This window comes from Phragmites australis, chromosome 11 (assembly GCF_958298935.1).
Source record: "Phragmites australis chromosome 11, lpPhrAust1.1, whole genome shotgun sequence".
NCBI lineage: Eukaryota > Viridiplantae > Streptophyta > Magnoliopsida > Poales > Poaceae > Phragmites > Phragmites australis.
The window spans coordinates 28,362,969-28,390,923 of NC_084931.1; the positions used below are offsets into that span (position 1 = coordinate 28,362,969).

Here is a 27,955-nt window from a genome sequence, read left to right on the forward strand (position 1 = left end):
ATTCGCCACTTGGTGCAGCGTAAAGCGGCAGACTGGCGGATCAAGCCCATGCCGCGGTCAAATGCGGGCAACGTGCACCACCCCGCGCCGGGGGAGCTGGATCCCAGACCCAGACGGTGCACGTGCAGCCGCATCGCGTTTTGGGGGCCGTCCGATCAGGAACAGACGTTCGATATTTACGGGCCTGACCGTATATATAGACTGAGTAGAATCAAAGCTAAATGAAGTTATATTTATTGAAAATAAAAATATTTAATTGGTTGAATATTTAATTAGTTATATCTGTTTGAATAGACTGAGCTGAATTTATATTTGGTTGAATCCATTATGATTATTTGCTTGTACAAAATGATCTGTGATACTGACAAGTAAAATAGTTTACATGAGTAGATACAGAAAATTACATCAGTTGAACCATGTTGCGGACGTACCATATACATATATATATATTCATCAAAAACAGTATATATCGGTAACTAAACATTTTTTTTTAATTATATGTATCTATCAGACCACGCGGACAACCAATCAAACCCAAGTTACTTCACCGCACGGTGATACGGTCTCGTCGTCCGCGTTAGATCTGGATCCGGTACGTTCCGTTCTACGGTCCGTGTTTCTGCACGAATTGCAATGATCTGGAAAGGGCGCACTGTTGTCGAAATGATGAGGTGCGCAGGTCCTCAGATCTTGGCCACCAGTGACGTACAACAGTTGCGACCTGCGAGGAGGGTGCTGTGCGACGCTGCAATAATGCATGTAACACATGTGGCCGGCTACCCCAGCTGCGTGATGGACTGTGGTGTATGTAATGTGCCTGGTCTACCCTGACACAAGCAATTTCATCAGGCAAGATCGAATTTTTACTGAAATGTTAGGTTGTATTCTTCCTTGCTGCTGGGAAGTTTCATCGGACATTCTGTAGCTTGGTTTTCTTGAAAAGAATCTGTCTCGGTCTCCACTCAATTTTTGCTCTGAACCATAGCATATTTCCTGGCAGATACACAGAATTAATATTGTGTTTATCGCCCATAGTCCAAGTTCACTGTCCAGAGTTAAAACATGAGAGAAAGGAAATGCTAATGTGATTGTTTTTTTGGTTAGTCGTATGTCCTTGTCTGTGACACATGAACGCCCGTGCTTGTCTGTGACACATGAACGCCCGTGCTCTAAGGCCTTCAGTTTTTCTAGGAATCGAGAAAGAAATTCCACGTTTCATCAAATAAAAAGAGCTGGATGGGAGGATTCATGCATGATTGATTAAAGGAAGGCAGGGGAGCTCCACCCATCCAGAGCAATCCATGGCGATCGCTTCCAGGCACGCCCTGCGGGTTGAGGCGGGAGGGCACTGGCGACGGTTGGTTGTGCGATGGCGACCGGTAGGTAGTTGCTGCATCGCCAGGGACCGACACGGGGGGGCACTGTGCCCTCAGTGTGCTCCTCCGTCTCATTCCCATATCGCCAGGAGCTGCACTGTGCAGGATGCCTGCTGGTCACGCCGGGGGGTCTGCTCGTCCCATCTCTGTTAGGTGCAGATGGTCCTTCAAGAAGGGTAAAAGAGATGTGTTCAGAAGCGGCAACTGGCCCAGATGTAACCCTCAGCTACTCAGCACCTCCATCCGAAACTCACCGCTTGGTTCGTCTGTTGCAAGGCTCCCAAGAATCAGTTCATCTTGTTTAAGGCATTGTACGTGATTCATAGGTAGTAGGAAAAAAAAGAGAAAAGACTTGGAGTTTTTGTAGTGAAGATGCATTAGTGTAGCAGTGGTCCTGTTAAATTTTAGAGTCAGGAGATGAGCTACAATGAGTTAAATAGTGTCTGCAGGTTGTATAGTCTACAAAAAAATGATTGTATTATAAAAAGTAGAATTAGATACCTGCTGGTGTAGATGATGGGAATCCTCATCAGTAATCAGTGGCGAGAACCGCTGGCTCCTCATGTCAAACTTCTGGGGAGGATACATGTAACATGCAGTCTGCACATGCCATGCATTCCCTGATCCCCATCCTACCCCATTTATAGTGCTCCATGGTCCTGGTCCTACAAACTGTCTGTACTGAAGGACAATGCAATCAAACGCATTGTTTGTCCTCCAACCTCAAATACTAAGGACCGACAGTAGCAAGCTGTGGAGGGGCCTGCATTTTTCAAGTTGTCAGTGGAACCTGGAATTTCAGCTACAACGAGTGGATAAGGTCCAGGGGCTTGATGGTTCTTCTTATGAGTCGTCAAAACCAGTGCACTTGCAAATGAATTCTGCTTAAATATGAGATGAATACATAAGATCAATCCTTCTTAATCCAAGGCGCAATCAGATTAGTACTTTATTTGTTTAGCGCTTGCCTTGGTGCCTGTATTTGATTCCAGAATCCAGATGTTCTTTGGATGATCAGTTTCCAGATAGCTGAGTTGATTAACAATTGATGCATTCTAAATTGTACTTGCAAGTCTTAGAAGAGATTTACAACTCTACTTAACCACAACCTCAATAATTGGCTTAAAGATAGTACTTTACCTAACTTAAAAGTTGTCAAAGGCAATAAGATTTTAAGCGCTATTTTTTCACCAGAAAGCAAAAGCAAAAGCGACACCTTAGCTGTAGATCGATGGATGATTTGGATGAAGAATGATGGCACCTGCACGTAACATTCGCCCTGAGATGAGACATAAATCATTTGTGCTTGCGTGCTATTTCACCACCATACAGCCAGCTCACTGGTGAACTACCTCGAGCATTTCATGAGGGGCACAACCGCACAAGTTCATCTTTTCTACCTAACAAAGAACCATTCAATTAAACTCAAACAACCGACAATTATAAAGATTGGCAATTAGTCTTCATCTAGTACATATTGAAAGACAAAAAAAGGTGAAATTGTTAACCATAATGCAATACATATAATTACAAATAAATTTAATATGGATCATTGAAACATACCAATTTTCCTCTTTTTTTAGGCAACATACTGCTGACTTTGACAAACAGTACATTTCACTTGACAAGAAGGAATCAAGAGTACTGCAAAGATTACAACAGCACTAACAGCAAACTTGACCGTTCAATCATATCAAGACTGTTCTTAACTTTGTTCAATTCACTAAAACTAACAACAATGCACCTTTGCTTGGAGGGTCACTGAATTTTTACACATTCTGCTTCTCTTTTTGTTGCTCCACAGCCTGCGTGAGTGAGCAAAGCCCATAGATGAGTGATAAATTCCCCACAATGCGTAAGGGCTAAGGCACTCTATGTGTCCTCTTACATTATCTGATGGTGCGACAAATAGTATCATTTCAGATCAGAAAGTCCGCAATCACGTTCCACTGTGCTGAATAATCTGTTATGCTTTCCAACTGCTTTCCAAGCTTTGCTCCTTTCACAAAAATCGTCTCCTCTAGTTCTCCCAGATTTTTCATTATCCAGTACTTGTCTTGCAACATTTTTTCACCTCCCAGGAATTCTCATGTTTCCTTTTCCACCTCATCAAATATGGTTTTTGTATCCCATTGGTGATCTGGTAGCAACTCTCGAACAAACACAACTAAGTATGCACAATATCTTGATAGTTTGGTACCAACATCACGGTGGATTAGAACATCCTCTTGTTCTTGGCTCCTACTCAACTCCAACTCAGGTGGTGTAATTTTGCAGTACCTTTTTTTTAGATAATGAAAAGAATATCCCGGACTCTGCTTCAAAGGAAGCACCAAGCCTTTAATTATTACAAAGTTTTCAGCACTTAGGCTGACCACATCACACATTATGATGAAAAAAAACACTAAAGGAACTAAACGCCAATAAAGTTTTGGATGAAAAAATATTATTGAGCACATATCCGATTGTTGAATCTGTATCCATGCTTGGCGAAAATTTGCATTATTGTAGTCTCCAGAGTACGGCATGCAAGTTGCATCATGTCCTTGTACTCCTCACACTGTTGTAGTTGCACCCAGAACCGGAGCAAATACGTTCCTCTGTAGAGTACCTGCATATAGGATTCAATAGGTGTCTTATAAAAAAATCATGTCATTCCTGCTTAGTCATATAGTCCAGCATAGAGCAGCAGCGCCCACCAGCATTTGGCCTTTTAATTTTATTCCCAACTCAACAAGCCAATCCCCAAATATATCATGTATGCTATTATGTGGGTCCAAATCAAAAGCAATATGAAATGATCTCTAAATGAACTTAGCAAAATGACAATCAAAAAATGAGTGTTGGATAATCTCATTGCTGCTTAAAAAAAATCAAAAACTACATTTCTTACTACCATTCCAATTTCGTCTAGCTAGGTTATATTTGGTTAGGATTACACATTTTTTTAGGCACCACATAAAAATCTTGATCTTTAAAGGGAATTTGAAATTCCAAAGCACCCTATTCGTATTTATGTTACGATTGTTTATAAGAGGTTTACACATCGAATGGACCGAAAATCGGCCATTATGATGTAGATTCCATCTAAACACATATTTGCCACTATTTAACTGCACATGCACCATTTGAGATATAAGATGATGCCATTGTACCAAGTTATTTCCAACTAGTGCCCTAAGAAAGGAAGCATTTAGTGGAATACTACCGCTACCGTTGTGTTCTTCCTAAGAACAAATCAAGATTGTATGTGTTCGGGTCTCTTGGCTGCATGCCCAGGAGAATTGCTCGACCAGATAATTTCTTGCTAATGAGGATAATTCATTAGATAGCTGGCCATTGCTACCTTTCAGAGACTGCACAATTGATTTCTTGACTTCAGTGTGCACGCTGGTAGGAATTCCTGCTTTGCGATCATTTACCATGTCACCCATGTTGATGCCCATCTTCTCTTGATCTCTAGGATACACGATATTACTCCATCTAATGAAATTGTTTAACCTTCTCATACAAATATTTCCTTGAAAATCCTCAAGTAAAGAATACTGACCAATCTTATTCTGCCAATTTGGATACAAGCTAATCTTGCAGAGAAAAGCAAGTACCCTCTGAATGAATTTGTTTTTTCTCCACCGGAGGTGACTGACATACCTACATGTTAATGAAACTTTACCCCAGTCCGAGAACCAATACAATATAAGCTGCAGAATTTCTAGCAAAGCGAGTGACGCTAAAGTCAGCACTGTAAAAACAATAGCCACATTCTTCGAGTCTATTATGGTCACGTAAATTAATGAATAGTCCACTCCACGCACACGAATAACAGCCAATATAACCAAAGAGATCAATGTGACTGAGATAATTGCAGCGTAGATTATTTTGCATTCTTGGTAATACATGAGGGCATATTTGGTGAAGAAAAAATCGTATAGGAATCTTAACTCTACTTCTACCACCTTGAAAGCCCTACTATGATCCTCATCCCTGGCTAACAGCCCTCCAAAAATGAAGTCATGAGTCTTTTGAAGGCCAGATTCAGAACAAGAAAACCCAAAATAGTGTCGCCTGAGCAAATGGTACAAGGCAAACGAAAGACATACATCTTTCAGTTGCTCACCCTCAGCGGACTTCATCAGCCTCCCATCACAATGCCAGACCTGCTCAATGGTGATAACATTTTCATTTGTAATAAACTGCTTTCCATAGTAAGGAGGTTCCGACCTGATCTTGGCACCAGACCAGCATAGGTGGTAATTGTAGCCCTCCAAGCTAATGGGATCACATCTAGACTGCAAAGAAACAGACGGCCCATACTGGATACAGCTCAATATTGTTGGATGATGATTGTATGAACCCAATTGTGTATGTGAAAATGAAAACAATACTGTGTACACAGCCCACACAAGGGTTCTGATGCACCAGCTGCTTGATCGGCGACGGTAGGATCCAAGAGCAGAGATGAAGCATAGGAGGGCTATTCCCACAACCATCAGGGCCTCAACACTGACCACACGGCCCCTTGGGTCATGAAGCAAGTTATGTATGATGTTGGTGCCATTTTCAGAAGCTTGTTGGCCTCCCTGCAGCTCCATCCCGGATGTTGCTTCTGCTCCAACCACAACTGGTCTTTTACAGCAGAGTTGGATCCAGGCTTCAGCAATAAAGGCAATCGGCTTCTTTCAAGTAACCCGAGGAGAAAATGGGCAGATTTGAAGTATTGAAATTACAGATAGATTTCAGCTACTTTATTTGTCAAGAGCACGGAATGATTTACAGGCTAAATTCAATAACCTTGAATCCAGGAAAAAATAACTGGCTTCATCGGTGAGCTGACAAGCGTTTTTTTTTCTTGATCTGATGTCAGCTGATAAGTTAAGTAACTCTTCTTTTATACAAGGTCAAAGTCAGCAAAGCAGTTATTATTGCCAACCGAGAATAATTTCAATACACAGTACCTCGAATTATCCTTGCAGTACAATATATAACAAGTGGGCACCTCTCCTAAAATAATATAACTAAACTATAGCGTCTCTGTACTGAAGCGTAAATTTTACTATGCACTGCAAGCAGGCACCTCTGCTAAAATGTATTACCGGTTCTAAAGTCTAAACTCTAAATTGACAAGGACATTAATGGAAGATGTGGGAAATGAAATAATCTCCCAGGAACAAAATAAAAAGAAGCAGGCAGCATCAAAACATCAAAGGTAACTTATATGACACTTTCAGTTCCAGAAACAAATATCGGAGCCAACGATCGTGCGGGCGACTGGCCTCACACGCATTACGATGTCCGCGCCTAGCATGATCAACCAACCAGCCGTTGGCGCACAGGAATTTTCCCGAACACCTAGCGCGCATAAGATGTCCGCACGACCAAACCGGATCCCGGACCATGAAAATCCTACAGCAACCCCCCTTGTCGCAGGCTAGTACAGGAAAAAAAAATGGCCCGCATCGCGGGCCAAGCAACAGAAACGGCCAGGGCACGTACCTCCACAGCACACACGTTACTCCGCGCGGCGCGCTTGGCGAGACTCGGCCGTCACGGCGGAGAAGCTCGACGGGGATAAATGTGCCATCAGCTCCGCCGCGCGCAATGCCTCCAGTTCTGATTTCCCACCGCGCCGCCGGCGCTGGCTGGATCGCTGGCGACTGGAGAGGGATATTTGGGACCGACGAGATACGTGCTGGGCCGTGCATCGCCCAGAGAACGGGCCGAGCCTCCCGAAATTGGATCGTGGGTCATTATCGCGATCATGGCCCAGATGATTCCGAAGCTAAAATTATTGGATCCGCTCGCTGTTGGGCCTCGGATGGCCTCGTTTGGGGAGTTTTTTTAATATTTTTTATTAAAAATTTAAATAAATAGATTCCTTGTAGAAAAAATTACAAAACTAGACTCATACCGTCCTCTAATTTTCAGCGCTATGAGAAGGCGGTAGACGTCTAGTTTTGCAATTTTTTTCACGAAAAATCTATTTATTTAAATTTTTAATAAAAAAATATAAAAATAAAAAAGCTCTCGTTTGGGAGTTGAGCCTTTAGAATTCAGTCCAGTTCGGCCCCTTGATCCTGCACTGCAAGATGATGATTTCACATTTTTTTTTGGAGAGCAACTCCATGAAATGTAAAGGACCATACAAATTATACCTATTCATGGACAACTTTGCCTGCCCGACCAATGCACAGGGTCGGGCTCAGGCTTAACTTATCAGTCCATAGATTTTTCGGGTTAAACTTGGGCTTCAAAAATAGGCTTGAAACCCAAAAAGCTCATGCTCGGACAAAAAAAAACCGTTGTTGGGTCAGGTTTAGGCCTAGAAGCCTGTCCTGGCATCGGGCTCAGGTTTGTGGTTTTTCCGTCAGGCTTTTCAAAGCTCGCCCTTTCAACAGGTATAATACAAATGTTAACAAATGTTAATAGCACTGGCGGACACATGATGGATTGTTAGGGGTTCATCTCCCTCTTCCTCCCCAAACCTCTCTCTTCTTATTATTTCTCTTCCTCTTCCTCTTCTTCTCGTTCATATCTCTCCTTCCTCTCCGTATAGCACCAGCGGGTAAGGGGGCTTGAGCAGCTTCAGCCTCTTGCTGGATCCATCACTGGTTAATGGTGTGATGAAACTATAGGTGGAGCGTTCATTAGGTCATGTAATTCTTTTTATTTAAAGAAATAGGAAAACTAAAGCACACTCGAGTGTTTTAGCCTCATCCAGCGCTCGATTTTCTAGCCATGGTACAAACTCTACGATTTCACGCGGGAAGTGCTTCGTCTCCAACTCCTGCGAGTCTCCAACGAGCTTAGGGTTAGAGTTTCACAGTTTGGGGGTGGGGTTTTTGCGGAGGATAGTGGCAGACTTAGAGGGAAGCTCGCCGATAGCAGGGCGGCCCGCCCGGTGGTGGCGGTGCAGGGCTAGGGCAACGATGTGGTAGTGACATCTCTGCCCAGGTAGGCAGAGCGCAGCCGGTGGATATGATCAAGGTGGAGGTGACGATGACTACTACAACAACGATGGCAGGGGCGGACCTAGGGCCCGGCGACCTTGGGCGCCTGCCCGGGCTCCTTGTGAGCAAGCCCAACTCACAAACTCCGAAACTCACAGCCCAAATACGGCAATACGTAGAGCCAGAGACATCGATCAGCCACGAGCCAGAGACATCGATCAGCTACGTTCCCAATTCCAAAAATCCCCTTGCAGCTTGCGCAGAAGCGAGGGCGCCAGGTGTGCGACTGATCGACATCTTGTCGCCGGCGTTGCGCAATCTGCACTCTGCAGCATCTGGGCTCTAACAAATCGATCACTTGATTCACTGGTTCTCAAATCTCACGGAATGGCAGACAGGAAGCGGAAACTCAACCAAACAGGTAATTGAATAATTGATTTTTTCTCTTGATTTTTACTCAATAGTTAAACTTTATAGTTTGATTGATGGATCATCACTTCATCGGTGCCCTATTTAGTATTTAATTATCCATAGTTCTTTCAGGAATGAGGCGTTTCTTGGTTGGCACAAGGAATCAGTATGGTGACCCTGGTGGAAGTCACGGAACTCAAAGAAACTCAAATGGAGATGAGCCATGGGAAGTACCAGATCATCCAGAGACACAACCAAATTTGGGTAATGCCGTGACTGAGTTTAATCCGAATGAAATCCTATGTGACCCAGCTCTTAGGAAGCAAATCTATGAGTATGCCCCTGAAATTCAAGAACAAGTTAGGAGCGCATATATTCTGAAGGGTCCAACACAACCAACTAATCTGATTTTTCCTCGCACACAATATGGGTTTGGTGATTCAAGAGCCTTTTTGACATCGTGGTATAAGAAATATAATTGGTTAGAATATAGTGAGTCCAAAAATGCTGGATTTTGCTTTTATTGCTTCCTTTTTAAACAGCCAGGAAGGCCGAAACACTTTGGCTATAATATTTTCAGTAGAACAGGGTGGATTGATTGGAAGCATGCATATAAATCACTACCTGATCACGTTGGTGGTGTAGGTAGTGCTCATAACATGTGTGTTAAGAAATGTGATGGTTTTAAAAATCAGAGACAAAATGTGTCAAATGTATTCTTTAAAGCTAGTCAACATTCATAAGAATTGTACCAAATTCGTTTGGCTTCTACTCTACGTTGTTCAAGATATCCCTTAAAGCAAGGCATGGCTTTTCGTGGGCATTATGAGTCTTCTACCTCTTTGAACAAAGGTAATCTTCTGTAGTTAATAGATTTTCTCAAAGATAACAATGAAGAAGTGAGAGATGCCTATGATCGTGGTGGGTTAAATTGCAAAATGACTTCGCATAAGGTTCAAAAGGATCTTGCAAGATGTTGTGCAGAAGAAATAACTGAAGTGATTATGGGAGAGATTGGTGATAGATAATTCTCCGTGCTTATTGATGAATCACGCGATATATCGGTAAAAGAGCAAATAGCAATAATTATAAGGTTAGTAGCCAGTTCATTGTGTCCTTTGTCATTACCATTGGTACCCTATTTATTTTTTTCTTGTTCTGTTTTCTTGTTATACCGTTGTAGGTATGTGAACTCTCAAGGGAATGTTGTTGAACGATTTCTTGCTCTCATATATGTCACCAACACTACATCTGATGCGTTGAAGGAAGCATTATTTGGTGTTCTTGATAGGCACAAGTTATCTATTTCTAGGATAAGAGGGCAAGGATATGGCGGAGCTTCGAATATGAGAGGTGAATTTAATGGCCTAAAAAAATATTCTAAATGAAAACCCATATGCGTTCTATATCCATTGCTTTGCCCATCAGTTGCAACTGGTTGTTGTTTCTACCGCAAATTGTTGCTCTTCTGTTCATGATTTCTTCGAGTATGTCTCATTAATTGTGACCACAACAAGTGCATCTTGTAAGAGAAGGGACGCACTAATTGAAAGCCATCATCAAAATATTTTGGGTAGGTTTGGAAATGGTGAGGCATCTACAGGAAGGGGATTGAATCAAGAAACCATCATTGCCAGACCTAGGGATACTAGATGGGGTTCACATCATACTACTTTGGTTCATTTGTCTCAAATGTGGGACTCAGTGATAGTGGTGCTTCGTATGATTCATGAAGATGCACGAGTGCCAAGTCAAGCGGTTGATTTGATAGAGAAAATGGAGTGTTATCAGTTTGTTTTCGTTTTGAAGCTTATGCTAAGGTTGCTTGGTATCACAAATGAGCTCTCACATCTCCTACAGAGAAAGGATCTTAACATTGTTAATGCTCTTGAGGTTAGTACTAAGTCCATCGTTCCATTTTTCATTATCCCATTATTCCTTTTAATCCAACTCTTTTTGTTTATTGCATATACAGTTTATTCATGATGTAAAAGCTCGCCTGAACACCATGAGAGAAAGTGGTTGGGGTGATTTATTTGATGAGGTGAGGCAATTTTGTGGAGTGAAGGGTATTCCTATTCCAAATATGTCTGAAGAGATACCAGTGAGGGGTCGTTCAAGGCGTGATGGATTTACTATTACTAATCTTCATTATTATTGTGCCGAGATTTTCTATGTCATTGTTGATAAAATATGTGCTGAAATGAATCATCGGTTTGGTGAAGCGACTACGGAATTATTGATATGCTTCTCTTGTCTTGATCCAAAGAACTCTTTCTCTAAGTTTGATGTCAACAAGCTTGCTCGCCCTGTTGAAATTTATGATGGGGATTTCTGTGATCATCATCGTGCAATAATAAGGGAACAGCTTGAGACCTACATTGTTCATGTGAGGAGGCATGCTGCCTTTGCTTCTTGTACAAATATTGCAAGTTTGGCCACAAAGATGATTGAAACTGAAAATCATTTGGTTTTTTCATTGGTCTACAAGCTCATTGAATTGGCATTGTTAGTGCCGGTGTCAACAGCAGCAGTTGAAAGATCCTTCTCGACAATGAAAATTATCAAGTCTAAATTGCGCAACAAGATCGCCGATTGGTTCAACAACTTGATGATTTGCTACATTGAGCGGGAACTATTCAAATCACTTGATGAAGCTACCATTCTTCGACGGTTTCAGATCATTAAGACTCGAAAAATGCAGCTGCCTCGTACCCATAAGCTTGCATAGTGTCTCCTTTGGAGATATACTATTGGACTTTTGGTGGCAAATTGTTAACGCACAATTAATTTTAGTGTCGTAATGAGATAATTGCTGTGATATCTTCTTTTTCTTAATGTATGCATATTCGTATGTGTATTGAACGATGATTTTAGTTCCAAAACTATCGAGGCTGTCAACTATACTTATGTTAATGGTCGATATGTTTGTGTGAACGTGTTATCAGTTGTTATGTTCGCTTAGGCTCGAGAAAATTTCTGGGTCTACCACTGAACGACGGACTAGGTGACAGTGAGGAAGTTGTTGCGGTGAGGTAGGGTCTTGTCAGAGTGCCGGGCGAAATCGTACCCGCCGTGGCAGGGTAGCAGCAGTCCGGCACGTGTGGGCAGAGGCGGGGCGAGGAAGCTCAGGGAAGAAGAAGAGGAGGCAGTGGGAGGAAGAAGAAAGAGACGAGGTGTCGGATCATGATCCAATTGCTACAAAAAATCGAGCGAGGAAGGAGCTGAAACGCTCGATCATTGTTAGACGGGCCCTAAAGAAAAGGTTAGTGATTTCTAGCTGAGGACTGCATGGTCCAGATACATAACTGATAACTCGATCGAAGGCCAAATTTGGCGCGGAAGGCAACGACCAGTTCGGACCTCACCTCATATTCTCTCAGTGCCGTGCTCCCATGCATGCATAGATCCGAACTCTGCGCAGGCCTCCCACTCCCTGCCATTCCCTCGTCTCCTCCGTCCAAGGAGAAAGAGGCACACGCGCGCACGAACCTTGGAACGAATTCGATCTCGCTCGCGAAGTGGAGGTCGAGGAATCAAGCACTCGGACGAGCCGATCGATCAGGTTGATCTGCCAAGATGAACGACGCCGACGTCGGGAAGCAGGTCCAGCAGATGGTCCGGTTCATCCTGCAGGAGGCAGATGAGAAAGCCAGCGAGATCACGGTTGCCGCAGAGGAGGTACATGCTGCATACCTCTACATCTTACCACATCCCGAGATCTCAAATATTTCGCTTTTTTTTTCTTTCTGGATTCGTTTTTTGTGTTTTCAGTCACTTGGATGCAATTAATATAGCTTTTCTGTCTGTAATGTTCACACGAAACTAATTAAAAACCACGCTAAATATCAAAAGATAATCGGAGCACCATTCTATTTCGAGAATAATAGGCACACCGAGTTTGATCGGCAGGGATGCTACAAACGGTAAACAGATGTTCTAAAAGAAATCTTTGCAACCCGTATATATTATAGAAGTATGTACTCTCGAGATTAGACTAGTTTCCTATGTAGTCCGACACAATGTTGCGATCACATCACGCTGGATGTGCTTCTGCAGGAGTTCAACATAGAGAAGCTGCAGCTCGTGGAGTCCGAGAAGAGGAGGGTCAGACAGGACTACGAGCGCAAGGAGAAGCAGGTCGACGTCCGCAGGAAGATGTGAGCAGATTAATCCATTTTAACATCTCGTTCACTCATGCACCGAATCAACCCCTAAGTGCGCTGGTTCTGCTTGGTGCGCAGCGAGTACTCGACGGAGCTGAACGCGGCGCGCATCGAGGTGCTTCAGGCGCAGGACAACGTCGTCGCGGGGATGAAGGAGAGCGCCGGCGAGGCGCTGCTCCGCGTCACCAAGGACGCCAACGCCTACAAGAAGGTCCTCAAAGGCCTCATCGTGCAGGTTAGCTGGTTTGTTTAATTTGCATTGCTGTTCCGTTTACTGGATCGGAGATTCAGCAACACACGGTGTCATCGTCAGAGCTTGCTTCGCCTGAGGGAGCCGTCGCTGGTGCTGCGGTGCCGTGAGGCAGACCGGAGCCTGGTGGAGGCCGTGCTGGAGGCGGCCAAGAAGGAGTACGCCGAGAAGGCCAAAGTTAACCTGCCCAAGGTCATCATCGACGGCAAGGTGTACCTGCCGCCGCAGAGGACCAGCCGCGATGCGCACGGACCGTTTTGGTACTTACTCACCGCCTCCATTGCTAAACCTTCATTGAAGAATGGGGAGGGCGACGAGGGATACATGCTAATTTCATGTGAATGTGCTTGATGGCTTGCGTTTGATGGCTTGCGTCGTGTCTTTGCTTCGGATGACGAACAGCTCCGGAGGCGTCGTGCTCGCGTCGCAGGACGGCAAGATCGTCTGCGACAACACGCTGGACGCGAGGCTGGACGTCTCCTTCAGGCAAAAGCTCCCTGAGGTAGAGCAACGTTTGTTGCATGTGGTGCAATGTTTTATCTTCTTACTCTCGGCTACGCAGTGATTTAAAACGTTCTTGTGTTCTCTTGCAGATCAGGAAGAAGCTCTTCGGTCAGCAAATGTCGTAATACGTTTTTTTGGGTTCTTTTCTCCTGGAATAAATCAGAAGCGGCTCCCTATAATTTTTCTTTCTTTTTTTTTTTGTTTCCTGATAAATTGATACTCTACGATATTTCTTGGCCAGACATTCACTCCCAGTGACCCATGTAATGAGGGTCACGTTTGCAGCCAAGGAAACCACTCAAAGATTGGTGCTAGTATCTGTTTGTTTCGTCTGAACGATTGAGAAGAGTAGTCAAAACAAATGTCTGCGTAATGTTTCATTCAGAAAAGTGGCAATTCATAAGAACATTGAATCACCACCAGGATGCGGAATTTTCATGCATGATTGTTTCCAGTGAATTAAGATTTCTGATGTTTTGTTTCCAGTGAATTAAGATTTCTGATGTTTTGTTTCCAGTGAAATGTATTTAGTCCTCCGTTCTGAACTCTGACGGGGCTGGGTTTTTCGGTCATCTGATGTCCACTCGGCCTTGCATTCCTGATCATTTCCGGGCCGACAGCCCGACGCCGCCCGCGCTGAAATGGCGACCGCGGAATCTGGGCGGGCTGCGTGTGGCCCAACACTATCTTTGGGTCCAATCCTCTATTATATTATTGTTTGAATGATTAAAGTTACGAAATTATCAAGTAATAACAAAAAATTTAAAATACTTATTATTATGAATATCTAATGATCTATCAAATATTTCAAATAAAATATAATTAATAAATTGTTAAATTTAGAATTAAAAAATATGAAAAATTAGCAAGTTGGATTTTCATATGGTTTAGAAAGAAAAATATTTAAATAAAGAATCCAAATAAAATCAAATCAATATAATTTTCAAAAAAAATCATATTATTATGTAAATAAAATATTTATATAAAAATCTATATAAAATATAATTACTTAAAAATTATTGTGACAAAATATTACTCATCGAAAACGGCTGCCTCCGCTGCCTCTCACCCGACCTTATCCACTAGCCCGACGACTGGCCTCTCTCTCTCTCTCTCTCTCTCTCGGGGAACGCCCACGCCTCTCTCTCCTCTCCTCCGCCAGCCCCGCCGCCCGCCCTCCTCCCTGATACGCGTGAGCTCGCTCCCCCTGAAGATGTCTCCCACCTTCGCCGCTGCCCCTTCCTCCTCCATGTAAGGATTTGAAGTGCGGTGCCTCCGCCCTCTCCTTTCTCGGGGGCTTTGCTCCCCTTCGTGTCCATTTGCATATGGCATTCTGCGAAGCAGGTTCTCAACAATTCTCCTTTTCTTTTTGTTTTTTCAGATGCGGTGTTTGCATCCCCAAGGCTTGCCGTCTCGAAGCGCGGAGTACGGTTCCCGCGTCCAGATTTCTCCGTAATCGGATGCAAGGTACAATGTTCCCCTTCCCAGTTCCCCGCGTTGCAGCGCATTGCCAGAAAGTGATAGTGGTTGGATGAGACCCCATGAACTAGTGCAGCCGTTAGTTGGTTTACTTGTTGGGCACAGGAGCCCCATGTTTAAGCTAACAGCGAGCTAAGTACCTGGGCGCCACTGTGCCAATCTGGCAGTTTGTTTACTTGAATGAGACTAGGAATGATTGTTTCAAGTCAAAGCTCCCGTTTTCGGTTCTTCCCTTTCCTCGTGATGTTTGGAAGGCTGCATTCGATCTGTCGCCCTTGCCACTGTACCTCCACAGCATTCGCTCTTGGCTAAAATTGTGCTGTGTCTGTGAATTCTTATCTAGACTTGTGCTGAAATCGAAAAGAAACTAGCTAAGTGATTAGATTCTTAAGCTCGACAACAAGTTAAACTTGCAAACTTTTATTTTTGTTTTTACATTTGCTAGTTGCTCTTAGGCTGATTTATTGTTCGTTGTGTGTTCCACGACTTTTTCGTGGGCTGTTTGTTTGCTAAACACTAACCGCACTATCATTGCAGAAAAAAGACGGGCTGCTGCAGCTTGGTCCTTGAAGGCTGGTTTGTGGGACTCCCTCAAATCTGGGTAAAGTGTATTATGTGCCCTTCGTAACACGTCATTTATACGACTCCGTTGGGTTTTACGTTTTCATATACTACGACATGTATTTATTAATGTAAAAATTGTACCATCTCATTACATAAAGTTCCCACCTTAACCGAGTACACAAAAAATTCCCACATGGCCACATATGTGGAACAAAAGAGGAGAAACAGAAAGTTCAACAGCTAGGAGTTCACATCTTACTAATGGAGAGCCATATAAAGATGTAGTGGGACCAAATTGTGTTGGAAGAAAGAAAATTCATCTGCCTGAATGTAGATCTTGTGGAGAAAGTTATTTGATAAATTTGTTCCTTTTCTCCCTACTAGCATGGAACTATCTGGTTATTTCCCATTTCTGCAGTAAGCAAGGTAATCTCTCAACCTTGTGGTGAACATAGAGCCTGAACTCGCTTTATTGCATGTTATACACCCTTCTATGTAATACTTAATAGTCTTGCATGATGCTCCTTCAAATTTGAATCTTATGGGAAAAAGAATGCAATGTATTTGTTTTGCAGCTTTTTGAAAAATAATAACAGTACACAGACAATAGAGCCACCATCAAAACCACTTGAAGAGGAAGAACCTGTGCCCGAGGAACTAATTCTCCTTGAAAGGACACTACCTGATGGTAGCACAGAACAGATTATATTTTCTTCGGCTGGAGATGTTGATGTATATGATCTCCAAGCCTTATGTGATAAGGTGAGTTCACCGAAGTCTGATATTTATCACATTTATAGGTTGTATAGCCAATGATTCAGCTTATATAAGTAATGATTTATCAACCTGTTGATGAAATGCCGATCTCATAGGTAGGATGGCCACGCAGACCTCTATCGAAGATAGCAGCATCCTTAAGAAACAGCTACTTGGTTGCTACACTACATTCGATAATTAGGTCTTCAGAAACAGGTATTTGCCTCATAGTTTGATTACTACATGTGCTCTGTGATCCTATGGATTAGTTGAAGCATGTGTCCTAATCTGAAGGTTATTTGCAGAAATTCATTTTTCTAGATGATGAACATCTCAGTGTACTTGTAGAAGTTATTTGACAGAGGGAGAAGACAGGAAACAACTGATTGGTATGGCGCGCGCAACTTCAGACCATGCCTTCAATGCTACAATTTGGGATGTTCTTGTTGATCCTTCATATCAGGTGAGTTGGTAAGATTTGCTGTTTGTATTTTGACAATCTTTGCACACCACATCTATTATGTATGTTAATGAAAGGGTTTATATTTAAATAACTTAGATTTCAACTATTTCAGGGTCAAGGTCTTGGTAAAGCACTTATGGAGAAAGTAATTCGTACTTTGCTCCAGAGAGACATCAGCAACATTACATTGTTTGCAGACAATAAAGGTACAATTTTCGAGCTCTTCTGCAGCCCTTTTTTGTGATAAAAGCAAAGCAAATTTACAGGCTATGTCTAATAAGAATATCTGGCTATAATTGTATTTGTCCTATTTATGATTTTGGCTTGTCCTTTAGTAAAGCCATATGAATAATGCAAGAACCATGGAAAAGGAGGAAGGAGAAAACAAGCATGGTTAATTGGCTATTATTGGTTTTTGTGGGCACCACATGCCCTTTTATTCATGTGCAGAAAAACATAATTTGGAAATCATAAAAGAGGACAAAAGTCACTAAGGTTCCATAATATGGTTTTGCAAAGGTGGATTTGGGAGCCGGTGCCTCTGGGTAATTTGCTTTTGTACTAACTTCCTATAACACCTTATCTGAATCTGTCAATTTTGGGAGAGAGGGAGAGGTGCACCAACCTCATTTTACTAAAGGGTGTACTGGCTGCTTTATTTTTGTGTGTTAGTTAACTCAAGTGCTCAATATTTCTGTAGCACCTTGTTTTGATCAAAACACTGATACATTTGAAGTCTGGAAAATAAAATTCCTGTTCATACTTAAGTGGATGGAAAATTGAAGATCATGAAAGCCAGAAAGTGCAACCCAACAACAGTATTTCAATGAACTGACGGATTGCTCAACTTTCTGCTCCTTCGGTTTTGTTAATTGCAGTTGTAGATTTCTACAAGAACATGGGATTCGAGGCTGATCCCCAAGGCATCAAGGGCATGTTCTGGTACCCCAGATTTTAGCGCCAGCGGCCTAGTACCCTCTTGTTCTCAAAGGGTATGTCAGGTTGGAATCACGACTTGCTACTCCAGGCCAAATGGATCGTTCTTCACAGTTCATGCTGTGCAAAAGCAACCATTTTCTCTGATTCTCAAATGATGAGGTGCACGGCTCACCTCATCTCACCGATGCGATGTAACTATAACCGAAGCGAACAATACTATCCGCAGTATCGGTTTAGATATGTGCACTCAGAGCTCTGTTCATCTGTATGTATCCTTGTTTATATGCCCCACATGAATGTGTAACTCTGTATCTGTCGGTGACATAGGAACCAGGGGTCTCAAGGTCAGGACAGTAGAGTATCACATGGTATCTTTTTTTTAGGGATTTTTCCTCGAGTTTTGAGAAGATCAAGTTTCGAGAGAGGGTGTTTGAGGCTATAAACAGTGGTCTCTGAGTACTCGGTTTCTCGAGGATTTGAGAATTACAAGTTTTGAGAGAGGGTATTCGGGGTCATAAACAGTGGTTATTGAGTATCCGAGTTTCCTGATGACCTGAGCAGACATAGTTTCAGGAGAGGATGCTTGAGGCTATGAACAGTGGTCTTCGAGTGTTCGAGTTTCTCGAGGATCAAGAAATGGCATATCCGTGAGAGAGTGCTCAGTGTTATGAACAGTAGTCTCTGAGCACTCAGAGTTTTCTAAGGACCTGAGAAGCTTTTTGTCGGTGGACCCTACAAGAGCTCAGCGGTGATATGTCAATTGGTGAGACGTCTGATGCTGCATTTAAGAGGGAGTGTGGTATGTTATTTCTAACCACTCCCTCATGCCTGTTGTCACTCCCTGCTACTGCCTGGTAGGGAGGCGTGGGGATATTTAATGTGGCGGGTTCTATCACGCATTATTCGGCGCATCTCGGGATATCGTCGCAAGGCTCTAGGCATATCGCCTGTCGTTCTGCTGTGTCAGACTTGTTCTGACCGGACGGGTGTGCGGGGTTGCTCGGTGGCTGCTCAGTGGACCCTCCCTGCTGCATCTGTTGAAAAGCGGAATGATGACGATAGGATCGGACAGAGGCGTATTTTCAACCCCCCGTAACGTTAAGCTGCAGCCTATGATGGTTATTTTTTCATTTATGACGTTTTGGGACTCGTGCTTTCCTTTCTGAGCATGCCAACCCCCCCTGGCGGTATAAAAGGAGGGGTGCATCCTGACGACGAGGACAAGTGCTTCAGAGCTTGGCAAGCCGGACAAGTTCTGGAAGTCGACCAAATTTCACGAGTTGAAGAATACTGAGACAAGCTAACAAAGAACAAGACACATGAAGCTCTAGACTTAGATATAAATTCTTGTAATACAAGAGGTTCTCAGAGAGACATTTTCAGAGTATTTATAGCATACACATAGGAGTAGGGTATTACGTTCCGTGCGATCCGAACTTGTCTAAAATCCTCTGAGTATTTATTTCTACTAGCATCCGATCATCCATACCACTACATCCTATTTACTCTCGTTTATTTTACATTCGAGATAGATTCAGAATCATCTCCCGACTAAATTTCAAAAGAGATCTCTTTAGATCCCCGTTTGTAGAATTTATCCTCCGTCAGTATCCAGCTGTCCATGTGCACATCATCAGTCTGTATGTACGAAAGAAATTGCTCTCCATCAACATCCCAGGACCTACTTGCTCGACCTGCAACTTGACTACTTGAACAGGAGTCTCCGTTTACCTTCAGATCAGTACCCATGCCCGGTTGCCCGAATAACTGATTTTGCCCGTGAGTCTGTTCCTGTCCGTGGCCTCGCGTGACGCAAGGGGAACGACTTTCCTTGCAGGAATCAGCTCATCTCGTCGGTCGCCGAAGCTCTCCTGTAGATCGGCAAAGCCACCGAGTGATGGTGTCACCGTCGGTTCTGTCAGTGTCGCTCCGTATCGTCTGTGACAAGCTGTTGATTTCGGTCAGCACGTGCGTTCCTCTGATCTCAAGCGGTTGGTTCAGCCTGTGGCTATCCATCCGGGCCAAACGCAAATGTGCACATAGGATTTATTTTAGCTGTTTATCCTTTTACTTATACCAATTCATGTCTGGATTCTTTTCATCTATTTTACGATTTTTCACCTATTTTTTAATATGAATCTTAATATAAATAAATGGTTTTACTAATCCATGTGTGCGCGGTGAAAATTTCCTTTCCGTCCATTCGGATGCATTGCTATGATTTGAAGACTAGAATAGCATGACGCATACGCATGTGTGCCGTCCACTGCAAAAAATCCATTTCAGTACGAAATGGTATTAAGCACGAGGCACGATGCCGTTTTTTATTCTGCAAGGATTTATAGGGCTCAGTGAAACCTTTTTCTAGTGTTTTCTTGTGTTTTTCGTAACAGTAGAAATGTGTTCAGTACTTCTTTGTAGCAGTAACAGCAATGGTTGGCTATGCGTTGCGATCGGAGATGTTAGCGTAGCGTGTCACGGACGGGATGGACTCGTCTGCGAGTAGTTAACGATTGGAACGAACACGATTATGTTTATCTCCCTTGATTGGAACGAGCCCGGCGGAGTTCCATCCCCGTTTCGCTTTTGCTTTGGATCTCTAATAAAAAAAAAAGAAACTAGAGGTTATAATTCCTCCTTGACTCCTTGTGTTTTCCATGGTCAAGTCGTTAGCTTTGTTGCCTAGCTTGCTGGAGAATCCTACCCAACCCAAGATAGTGATGCAGCTGCAAGCGGTTAAGCTAGACCTAGACCATCCAGATGAAGTAGTACTGACCAGTGACCATTGATGATTAGTACTCTCTCAATTGAAGAATAAGACATATTTTGTTTCAAAAAAAAAAAAAATCAAATTTATAAGTTTTGATCGACAATTAGTCAGATTATATACATGTTTAGTATATAAAATTTATTTTAATAGATATATATGTCAATATATTTTTTAATATAATATTGATTTTATAGTAATTGATAACATATTATAATAGAACTTAGCAGTTACAGTTTACTTTTGATGAATTTTTAAAAACAAAATATGTCTTACACTCTTAAATAAAGGGAGTAATAGATTTGACTGAGAGCACCAGACGAGAGTACGAGACTCCAGAGGAGCTTTAATTTGTAAATGAACAAATCTGAGACCCATTTTGGAACGTCGGATTTCCCTTCAATACTTCAGGAATATGATTGAACCGATTAATATGAAATTCCTGTGTTTCGAACGGGCTAGAAGGTTTATACACACCGAACCATACAAATCAACCTGTCACGCATATATGTGCCTCCTGCCGGGCTTGTGCACAGTCACAGCTATGTCATAGTTGATAGTACTGTCACCCTGTTCCTGCAACACTGGCTGCAATATACTCCCTCAGTTTATAAATACTTATCACATATTTTTTTACTATAGCAAATTTAACAATGTATTTTACCTAAAAAGATTTATAAATATTTGAAAATATATAATACTAGTGAAATTTATTTCATAATAAATCATCTAATAATATAAAAGTTTTAAATATCTATAATTTTTTTAAAAAACATACGATTAAATTTGCTACAGTTAAAAAAAAGACAGTGAGTACTAATCAACATGCTGCCACCGTAGTCAAACCCCACATCAAAACTAGTCCATGAGTGTCGACATCGATCTTGGACAGGTAGGCTCGTTCGGCACTACCACTATCTTAAAGCTACTTGTTAGCATGGCTCATGTACGTGCATGAACGTTAGCGGCAGCGAGCAGCGAGCAGCGTTCTTAGTGGCCAAGATCAGTAGCTTTCAAGCCTCACAGGTTTGACCAAGGGACAAGAGAAAAAGAGCAAGGTTTTCCAGCTTTTCCGGTGTTGCTTCTTGTCGTTCCAAACTTAGCCACGCATGCATGCTGCGCTCTAGGTGGAAAATATCGCCTTCCTACATATTTGACTAATAGTATCTATAAAAATATATTATTTTAGGTAGAGAGAGTTATATATTATGAAAGTTTTTTCATAATAAATCCAATAACATCAATCTTATATTGTTAATTTATAGATCTTGTAGTTATTGATGGTCAAAAGTGAAGATGCTTGACTTAATACAAACTTAAATAGACTTATATATTTAGGATCGGAGATAGTAGTAAACAGGATATACAGACCTCTCCTCGAGAAGAATACTGCCATGAATGCAGGGGCACTAGGGTGCATGAGTTCGCCATTTTTTACTTGATGCAACAGCAGCACCGTCAGTTTGCGAACACATACGCTAATTAATCGTACGCATGTGCAATTAGCAACATGATCGAAAAGCAAAAGGTAAAAAAATTAATCGAATTTCTTAACTGAGCCGTTAACCTACCAGTGGCTGTTCTGATATGCTCCACTAAGTTGTGCTCTTGACTTTCGATGCCTCGCTCGCATGCATACCTGCCGACCTCACCAGTCCCACAAAGTTTCTGCCGGTCGCCGTCGTCGGCCGCTGCAAAAGTTGTTGGAGGTGCCTGATTTTCTGGCGTGCATGGTGTCTGTGCTTCCAAGGCAGATCACTGTGCAGACTCCGCGGTGGTGTGAGAACCGAGAAGAGACTTCAAGTCATCTGGCACAGTGCGTTTCCTTTTCAAAAAAAAAAAAAAAACCTGGCACAGTGCCAACGGAGAGGGCGAATTTGGAAATTTAGACAATATACGCGACCGTATTTGCGAAATTAGACAACATGTTGACGTATTTGCAAATCTAGCACTCGTATTCGGTATCTCAAAATCCGAAATTTGGATTTCGGTAACTCAAATTCCGAAAACACCCCGGGCCCACTGAATTCGGCAATTGAGGTGCCGAATACGGCACTGTTCGGCACCTCAGTTGCCGAATACACCCAGTATTCGGCTGTATTCGGCAACTGAGGTGCCGAATACGGCCCACAGTGCCGTATTTGGCACCTCAGTTACCGAATACAGCCGGCCGGCATCCCATCTTTCTTTTTGCCGCGTCACATCAATCATTGTCACGTCACGTCATTCGTTTTTTCCATCCCGTGAGTTCGGCCGGCCGGTGAATTATTGATGCAGGATGCATGCATGTTGGCCTGCGAAGAGCTAAATAAATTGAGGTCGCGAAGAAGAGAGCAGCAACAGAGCAGAGAAGGGAGCAAGGAATGCGAGGAGCGGCAGAGGAGCAGCATCTCGAGTAGAGAAAGCAGCAGAAGAGGAGCAACGCGAGCAGCAGCCGCGGCAGTTTAATACTTCGAAATCACTCACTTTCGTACCGGTTAGTTATTAGATTACCTATTTAATACTTAGGTTAGTAATAATATTTAGAGTAATTAGCTTATTTGGTTAGTCAGTTTCGAAATAGATTAGTTCTTTCGGAAGTAGATTGTTTAATCCGTTCAATTACATTTATTTAATTATATTAGTTTATTTAATTAGAGTACTTAGATTATACAAATTAGATTATTTAATTACGTTATTATATTACTTAGATTATTTAATTAGAGTACTTAGTTTATTTATCTAATCTGTTGTTCACCTATTTGTTGAACCATGAAGCCTTAAATCATTATCATGGCTCATGGTGGTCTTCCCGAGCTTCTTCAGCAGCGGTACGACGAGAACCATAGGGGAAGGATGATATTCACAGGACAGCAGGTACCACGTTTATATGTGCTATTTTATTGCCACGATAATTTCGAACTAACTCTGTACATGTATTGGATAACTCATGCAGTTGGGTCCGTTACGAGCCCGGAGTGTGCACAAGATTAAGGAGTTGGACTCTCGATTCCACGAGCCACTCGCACGGGCGGGACTACTACCTTTCGCTCTCATGATGGCCGGAGCTCCCATGGAGGTCGGTGGTAGGACACCTCTGCCGGCGATTGATGAGGCACTGCTCACAGGTCTCGTCGACCGGTGGCGTCCTGAGACGCACACGTTCCACTTTCCTTTTGGCGAGATGGTTGTAACATTGAGGGACATGGCCATGCTGACCGGGCTACCAATCAGGGGTGCCCCGTTAATAGTTTCGCGACCCGCAAGGGAGGAGTGGAAGGGTTATGTTGCGGATAGGTAATTATTTGTTATGTAATGCACTTCAAATATTATAGTGCTATTAAAGCTTCATCTGACCATCTGCATCTTATAGGTTTGGTGTGCAATACGACGGGAAGGATGCTGGCCTCTTCATGTCCTGGGTTCATGGGCTCCCACAGTTCGGTCCATGCCCACTGGATGCGAACGAGGCTACACTTATGCAGCACTATGAGGTGTACTTGTACGTCCTGCTCGGAGGCATCATGTTCTGCAATACGACAGGCGATTATGTCGTCCCCCATATTGTATGGTTAGCAGCCCACATCGCGTCACATCCTTATGAGCCTACATCTTACAGTTGGGGATCTGCAGTGTTGGCTGCAACCTACAGAGGTTTGTGTGATGCAACCCAGCGAATAAAGAGGAAGGCAACTATTATAGGGTGCCTACACCTCTTACAGCTATGGAGTTGGGAATACCTCCCGGTTTCCAGACCTTAGGTGCTCAAGTGCTACTACCCAGTCCACATCTCCGATGGCATTGCCGATGACATAAGGCCAACGATGTGGTATCGGTGGATTCATGCCAGGCTAAGATGGAGTCAGCAGCAAGACCATGGTAACTACTCCAGGGTGATCAGTGACCTGGACGTCCTCAGCGCTGATCTAGTGGAGTGGGATCCATGGCGTATGGCACGAGTAGACGAAATTGCAGATGGTGGACTCATCGCATCCTCTTGTAGCCGTGACGCAGACTTATGGTTGACCACATGCTTCTTGTTGTACATGAACTGCGTGGAAGTATATTCTCCAGAACGTGTACAGAGGCAGTTCGGGTATCGACAGGTGGTGCCAGTACCACCACCACGAGACGCCGGATGGGCGCACCAGTACCACCACGACGACAGGTGGAAGTATATTGTTCGAACGTCTAGGCATGGGGGGCATGAAATCGTCATCGTCTTCGTCCTCGTCATTATCTAGATGATTCATAGAGGTCGCCTCTGTACCCCTTTGGTTCGCTGACTGTCATCGTCTTCTACGCGAACCAGGCATCACACCCCCGCCGAAGAGCATATACATCGCCAAGAAGTGTGAGATTTCTTTGTTGATCAACTGTTCGTCTTCCGGGAAAGCCTGACGCAGAAGAGGACCGTTCGAATCAATGGAAATAAGATAAGTAGGGTGACCAAATGTTTATATGACATACCTGAATATGGGATGCATACTGGTCCGGCGACATTACTATCGTTCTTTGCCTCCTAGAGAAACCTATCACAGAAGGATGGTCGGCCAGTTCGCGGACCCTCAGATACATTTGACGCCGGTGATACAAGAGGGCCCTAAGGTCCTCGGTGGTTACACATTGGAGCGGCGCGGTTAACCTAGAACATATGGGTCTTGCATGCAATTTCGCCACGGCTTGGATTATGTTGTTCTCCTTTAAGGGATCATCGTTTCCTTCACGCACAACCTGTAAGGAGGCATTAAGTGCTATAGTGATCGTTGAAGGTGTCCATGGAAAGCCTGTACTAGAGGATCCCGCCATAGATTTCTTGCTCACTGACTACCTACGCTCTGTCTCTGCATCAAAACACGGATCCATGAATATTTAAGAAACACGAAATAAATAAATAATATTACATTTACAATACAATGGTCACTTCTTGTCTAAAGGGGTACAGTGCAAACCACATAATGCACAACAAGTAGTACAACTAACAGGTGAATAACATTTTACAATACAAAGTCTCTAAGACAGTTCAGTTCGACAGTGGGCTGATAGTTTACTGACGGGTCGGGCAAGTCCTCCTGTCATGGCCAGGTTATTTGCAAAGTTTGCACCTGCGTAGGCCATCAACAGCATCTGCTTCATCCATGTCACCTTGCAGCCTTGTAGATCTAGGACTTCCAGGATCTGTGCGTCGTGCTCGTGGATAAGGTACCCACTTAGGGCCCTCGATCGATTTGTAGTTGGTTCCGATGTTAAAGGACCGCATCTTTGGAAGCTATGTGCTCCTCAATGCATCGATCGTGAAGTACGGTGATACGTACTGTGATCCGTCATTGCCACCTATGTCCCTGCAAGCGGCTAAGACATGCGAGCACGGGATATGGTGCAGTTTTGGCTTATTGCATGTGCACTTCACCTCGTTAGGTCCAAGTTGACATTGCTGCACGGTGTCCCCGGCACTATACCCTGAAGCATACCTACGGTGGCACATGACCTCAAAGTCATTGTTGGCCAAGTCGTAGATCCTCGACCGATGAAAGTGTGCCTTGCTCCTCCTTCTTGATATGATTTGCTCCACCTTAGGTGCAAACCGTGTGCTGCACTTCATATCAGCATTACCACGGTCTCGAAAGTAGTCCGCCGTTCTGTAGAATGTGAGCTCAATAATGGCACACAACGGGAGGCCCCGTACTCCCTTTAGGACATTGTTGAACGCCTCCGCTATGTTCGTTGTCATGATGGAGTATCTAACATGGGATACAATAATTTTAGAATGGCTATTTGCATAAGAATCGGTACAATATGATCATTACAATTCTATGCGCTAACCTGGCACTATGAGTGTCATGGATAAGGGTCCAACGCTCCGCCGGCTTCCCCGCTATCCACTGGCTAAATGTACCACATGAACGACTAACGATAGTTTGGCCCCAACCATTTGCGCCCGCAGTTGATCCTCCCCTGCTTGCTGGTCTGCCATCATCTTGCAAGTGGTCTCATTTAACTCTCTCCATATCTCGTTGAACTTCGCCTGCTGGTTCTGAAGACATAGCCCTTTGAATCTCTTTACAAGCGACTTGCTGCGGTACCTTGTGTACATGTTCGCGCCCAAGTGTCGCATGCACCATCTTCTCTCCACATCAGGCCATGCAATGGAGCAGTTTGTGCTATCATGCAGCACGTCTAACGCATGCAGAAGACCCTTGTTGCGGTCTGAGATGACACAAACTCGTTCCCTATTTCCCACGACACGTGTCCTCACCAAGGTGAGGAACCACAGCCAACTATCATTGTTTTCACTCTCAACCATTGCAAAGGCGAGAGGAATGATCTGATTATTTGCATCCGCCGCCATTGCTGTCATAAGGGTACTATGGAACTTGCCGCTCAGAAATGTGGCATCCACGCATACAACCGGCCTGCAATGCCTAAATGCTTCGATGCATTGTCCAAAGGACCAGAATAACCTAATGAGGTATCGGTCAGTGGTGCTATATGACCCATCATCTAGCCTGATCGGCTCATCCGCCATGGCCCACTGAGTCCCTGGATTCGTCATGGCAATCTTCTGCAGCAGTCTCGGAGCATTGTTGTATGACTCTTCGAAGCTTCCAAATAGCATCTTCAACGCCTTCTGCTTCGCTCGCCACGTGGTGTGGTAATTGATAAGCATGCCAGTCTTAGTGTGCACCTCCCCCATAATCGATTTTGGCGATAAACAAATTTCCGTGCCAATAAGCGTGATGAGGAGTTGGGCTACGAACCTCGCATCAACGCCATGGCTCACATTCCTAATAGCCTCTTCGCTGCATGTATGTGGGGTGTGTCTACTGATCACAAAATAGTTCTCATATTTCAGCTGATGTGCTCGTACGAAGTAAGGGTAATTCAGGTGCTTGGTACACCTAACCTCATACTCCGTAGGGTTAGACCGGGCGCACTTGTGGTCCCTTCTTGTTATTACAGCATAGTTGCTAATAAAGTAGACGACCTCCCCTCTGTTACGAAATTATTGCCCGACCTGAATGTCGCTATTCTGGTATCCCCAGTTAGATAAGGTGTTATACTCAACGACGACACACTCCAGGAGCCCAGTACCACGAAAGTACTGGATCGCCGGGACCGGGTCATCATTGTCAGCAGCTTCTTCATCCCCGCTACCACCGTCTTCATTATCCATGCATCCTGCATCGACCTCACAAGGGTCCACTCTACCTCCCTCTCTACTGGAACTGCCCTCCCCGACATGCCCTCCATCCTCTTCATGCATCACCTGCTGGCCTGAGCCTTCCACAGTGGTCACTGCATCACCTTGCACCAGTCGTGACACTATGTTTACGTACACTGCCATATCAAAGTT

At 43.6% G+C, this 27,955-nt stretch overlaps 3 protein-coding genes, 1 long non-coding RNA gene and 1 pseudogene across 5 annotated transcripts; 3 read left to right on the forward strand and 2 right to left on the reverse strand.

Moving 5' to 3' along the window:
• Window positions 1–795: 795 nt before the first annotated feature.
• LOC133884515 (uncharacterized) lies at window positions 796–2,030 on the reverse strand. The gene is made up of 3 exons (XR_009903120.1): window positions 1,878–2,030; window positions 1,631–1,770; window positions 796–1,541 (listed from the first exon to the last, which is right to left on the reverse strand). It is a non-coding gene; the product is annotated as an uncharacterized LOC133884515 (long non-coding RNA).
• Window positions 2,031–3,548: 1,518 nt separating this feature from the next.
• LOC133884121 (uncharacterized) lies at window positions 3,549–7,078 on the reverse strand. Its single transcript, XM_062323489.1, has 3 exons — window positions 6,870–7,078; window positions 4,723–5,027; window positions 3,549–3,987 (listed from the first exon to the last, which is right to left on the reverse strand). The coding sequence occupies exons 1-3, from the start codon at window positions 7,076–7,078 to the stop codon at window positions 3,932–3,934; spliced, it is 570 nt and encodes a 189-aa protein (XP_062179473.1). The 3' UTR covers window positions 3,549–3,931.
• A 1,632-nt stretch (window positions 7,079–8,710) lies between these two features.
• LOC133884122 (uncharacterized) lies at window positions 8,711–11,465 on the forward strand (annotated as a pseudogene).
• Window positions 11,466–12,313: 848 nt separating this feature from the next.
• LOC133884516 (V-type proton ATPase subunit E-like) lies at window positions 12,314–13,779 on the forward strand. Its single transcript, XM_062323962.1, has 6 exons — window positions 12,314–12,415; window positions 12,794–12,894; window positions 12,979–13,135; window positions 13,214–13,410; window positions 13,553–13,652; window positions 13,744–13,779. Exons 1-6 carry the CDS (start codon window positions 12,314–12,316, stop codon window positions 13,777–13,779), a joined length of 693 nt encoding a protein of 230 aa, XP_062179946.1.
• Window positions 13,780–14,751: 972 nt separating this feature from the next.
• On the forward strand, window positions 14,752–18,146 carry LOC133884517 (serotonin N-acetyltransferase 1, chloroplastic). 2 transcript variants are annotated; one of them, XR_009903121.1, is made up of 8 exons: window positions 14,752–14,905; window positions 15,036–15,121; window positions 15,671–15,734; window positions 16,273–16,459; window positions 16,570–16,669; window positions 16,816–16,924; window positions 17,029–17,122; window positions 17,795–18,146. XR_009903121.1 is itself a non-coding variant. In XM_062323963.1 (8 exons), exons 1-8 carry the CDS (start codon window positions 14,868–14,870, stop codon window positions 17,872–17,874), a joined length of 750 nt encoding a protein of 249 aa, XP_062179947.1. In that variant the 5' UTR covers window positions 14,752–14,867; the 3' UTR covers window positions 17,875–18,146. The 2 variants fall into 2 exon arrangements, 1 of the variants encoding a protein (XP_062179947.1); XM_062323963.1 differs by having other exon boundaries at window positions 16,816–16,916.
• The last annotated feature ends 9,809 nt before the right edge of the window (window positions 18,147–27,955 follow it).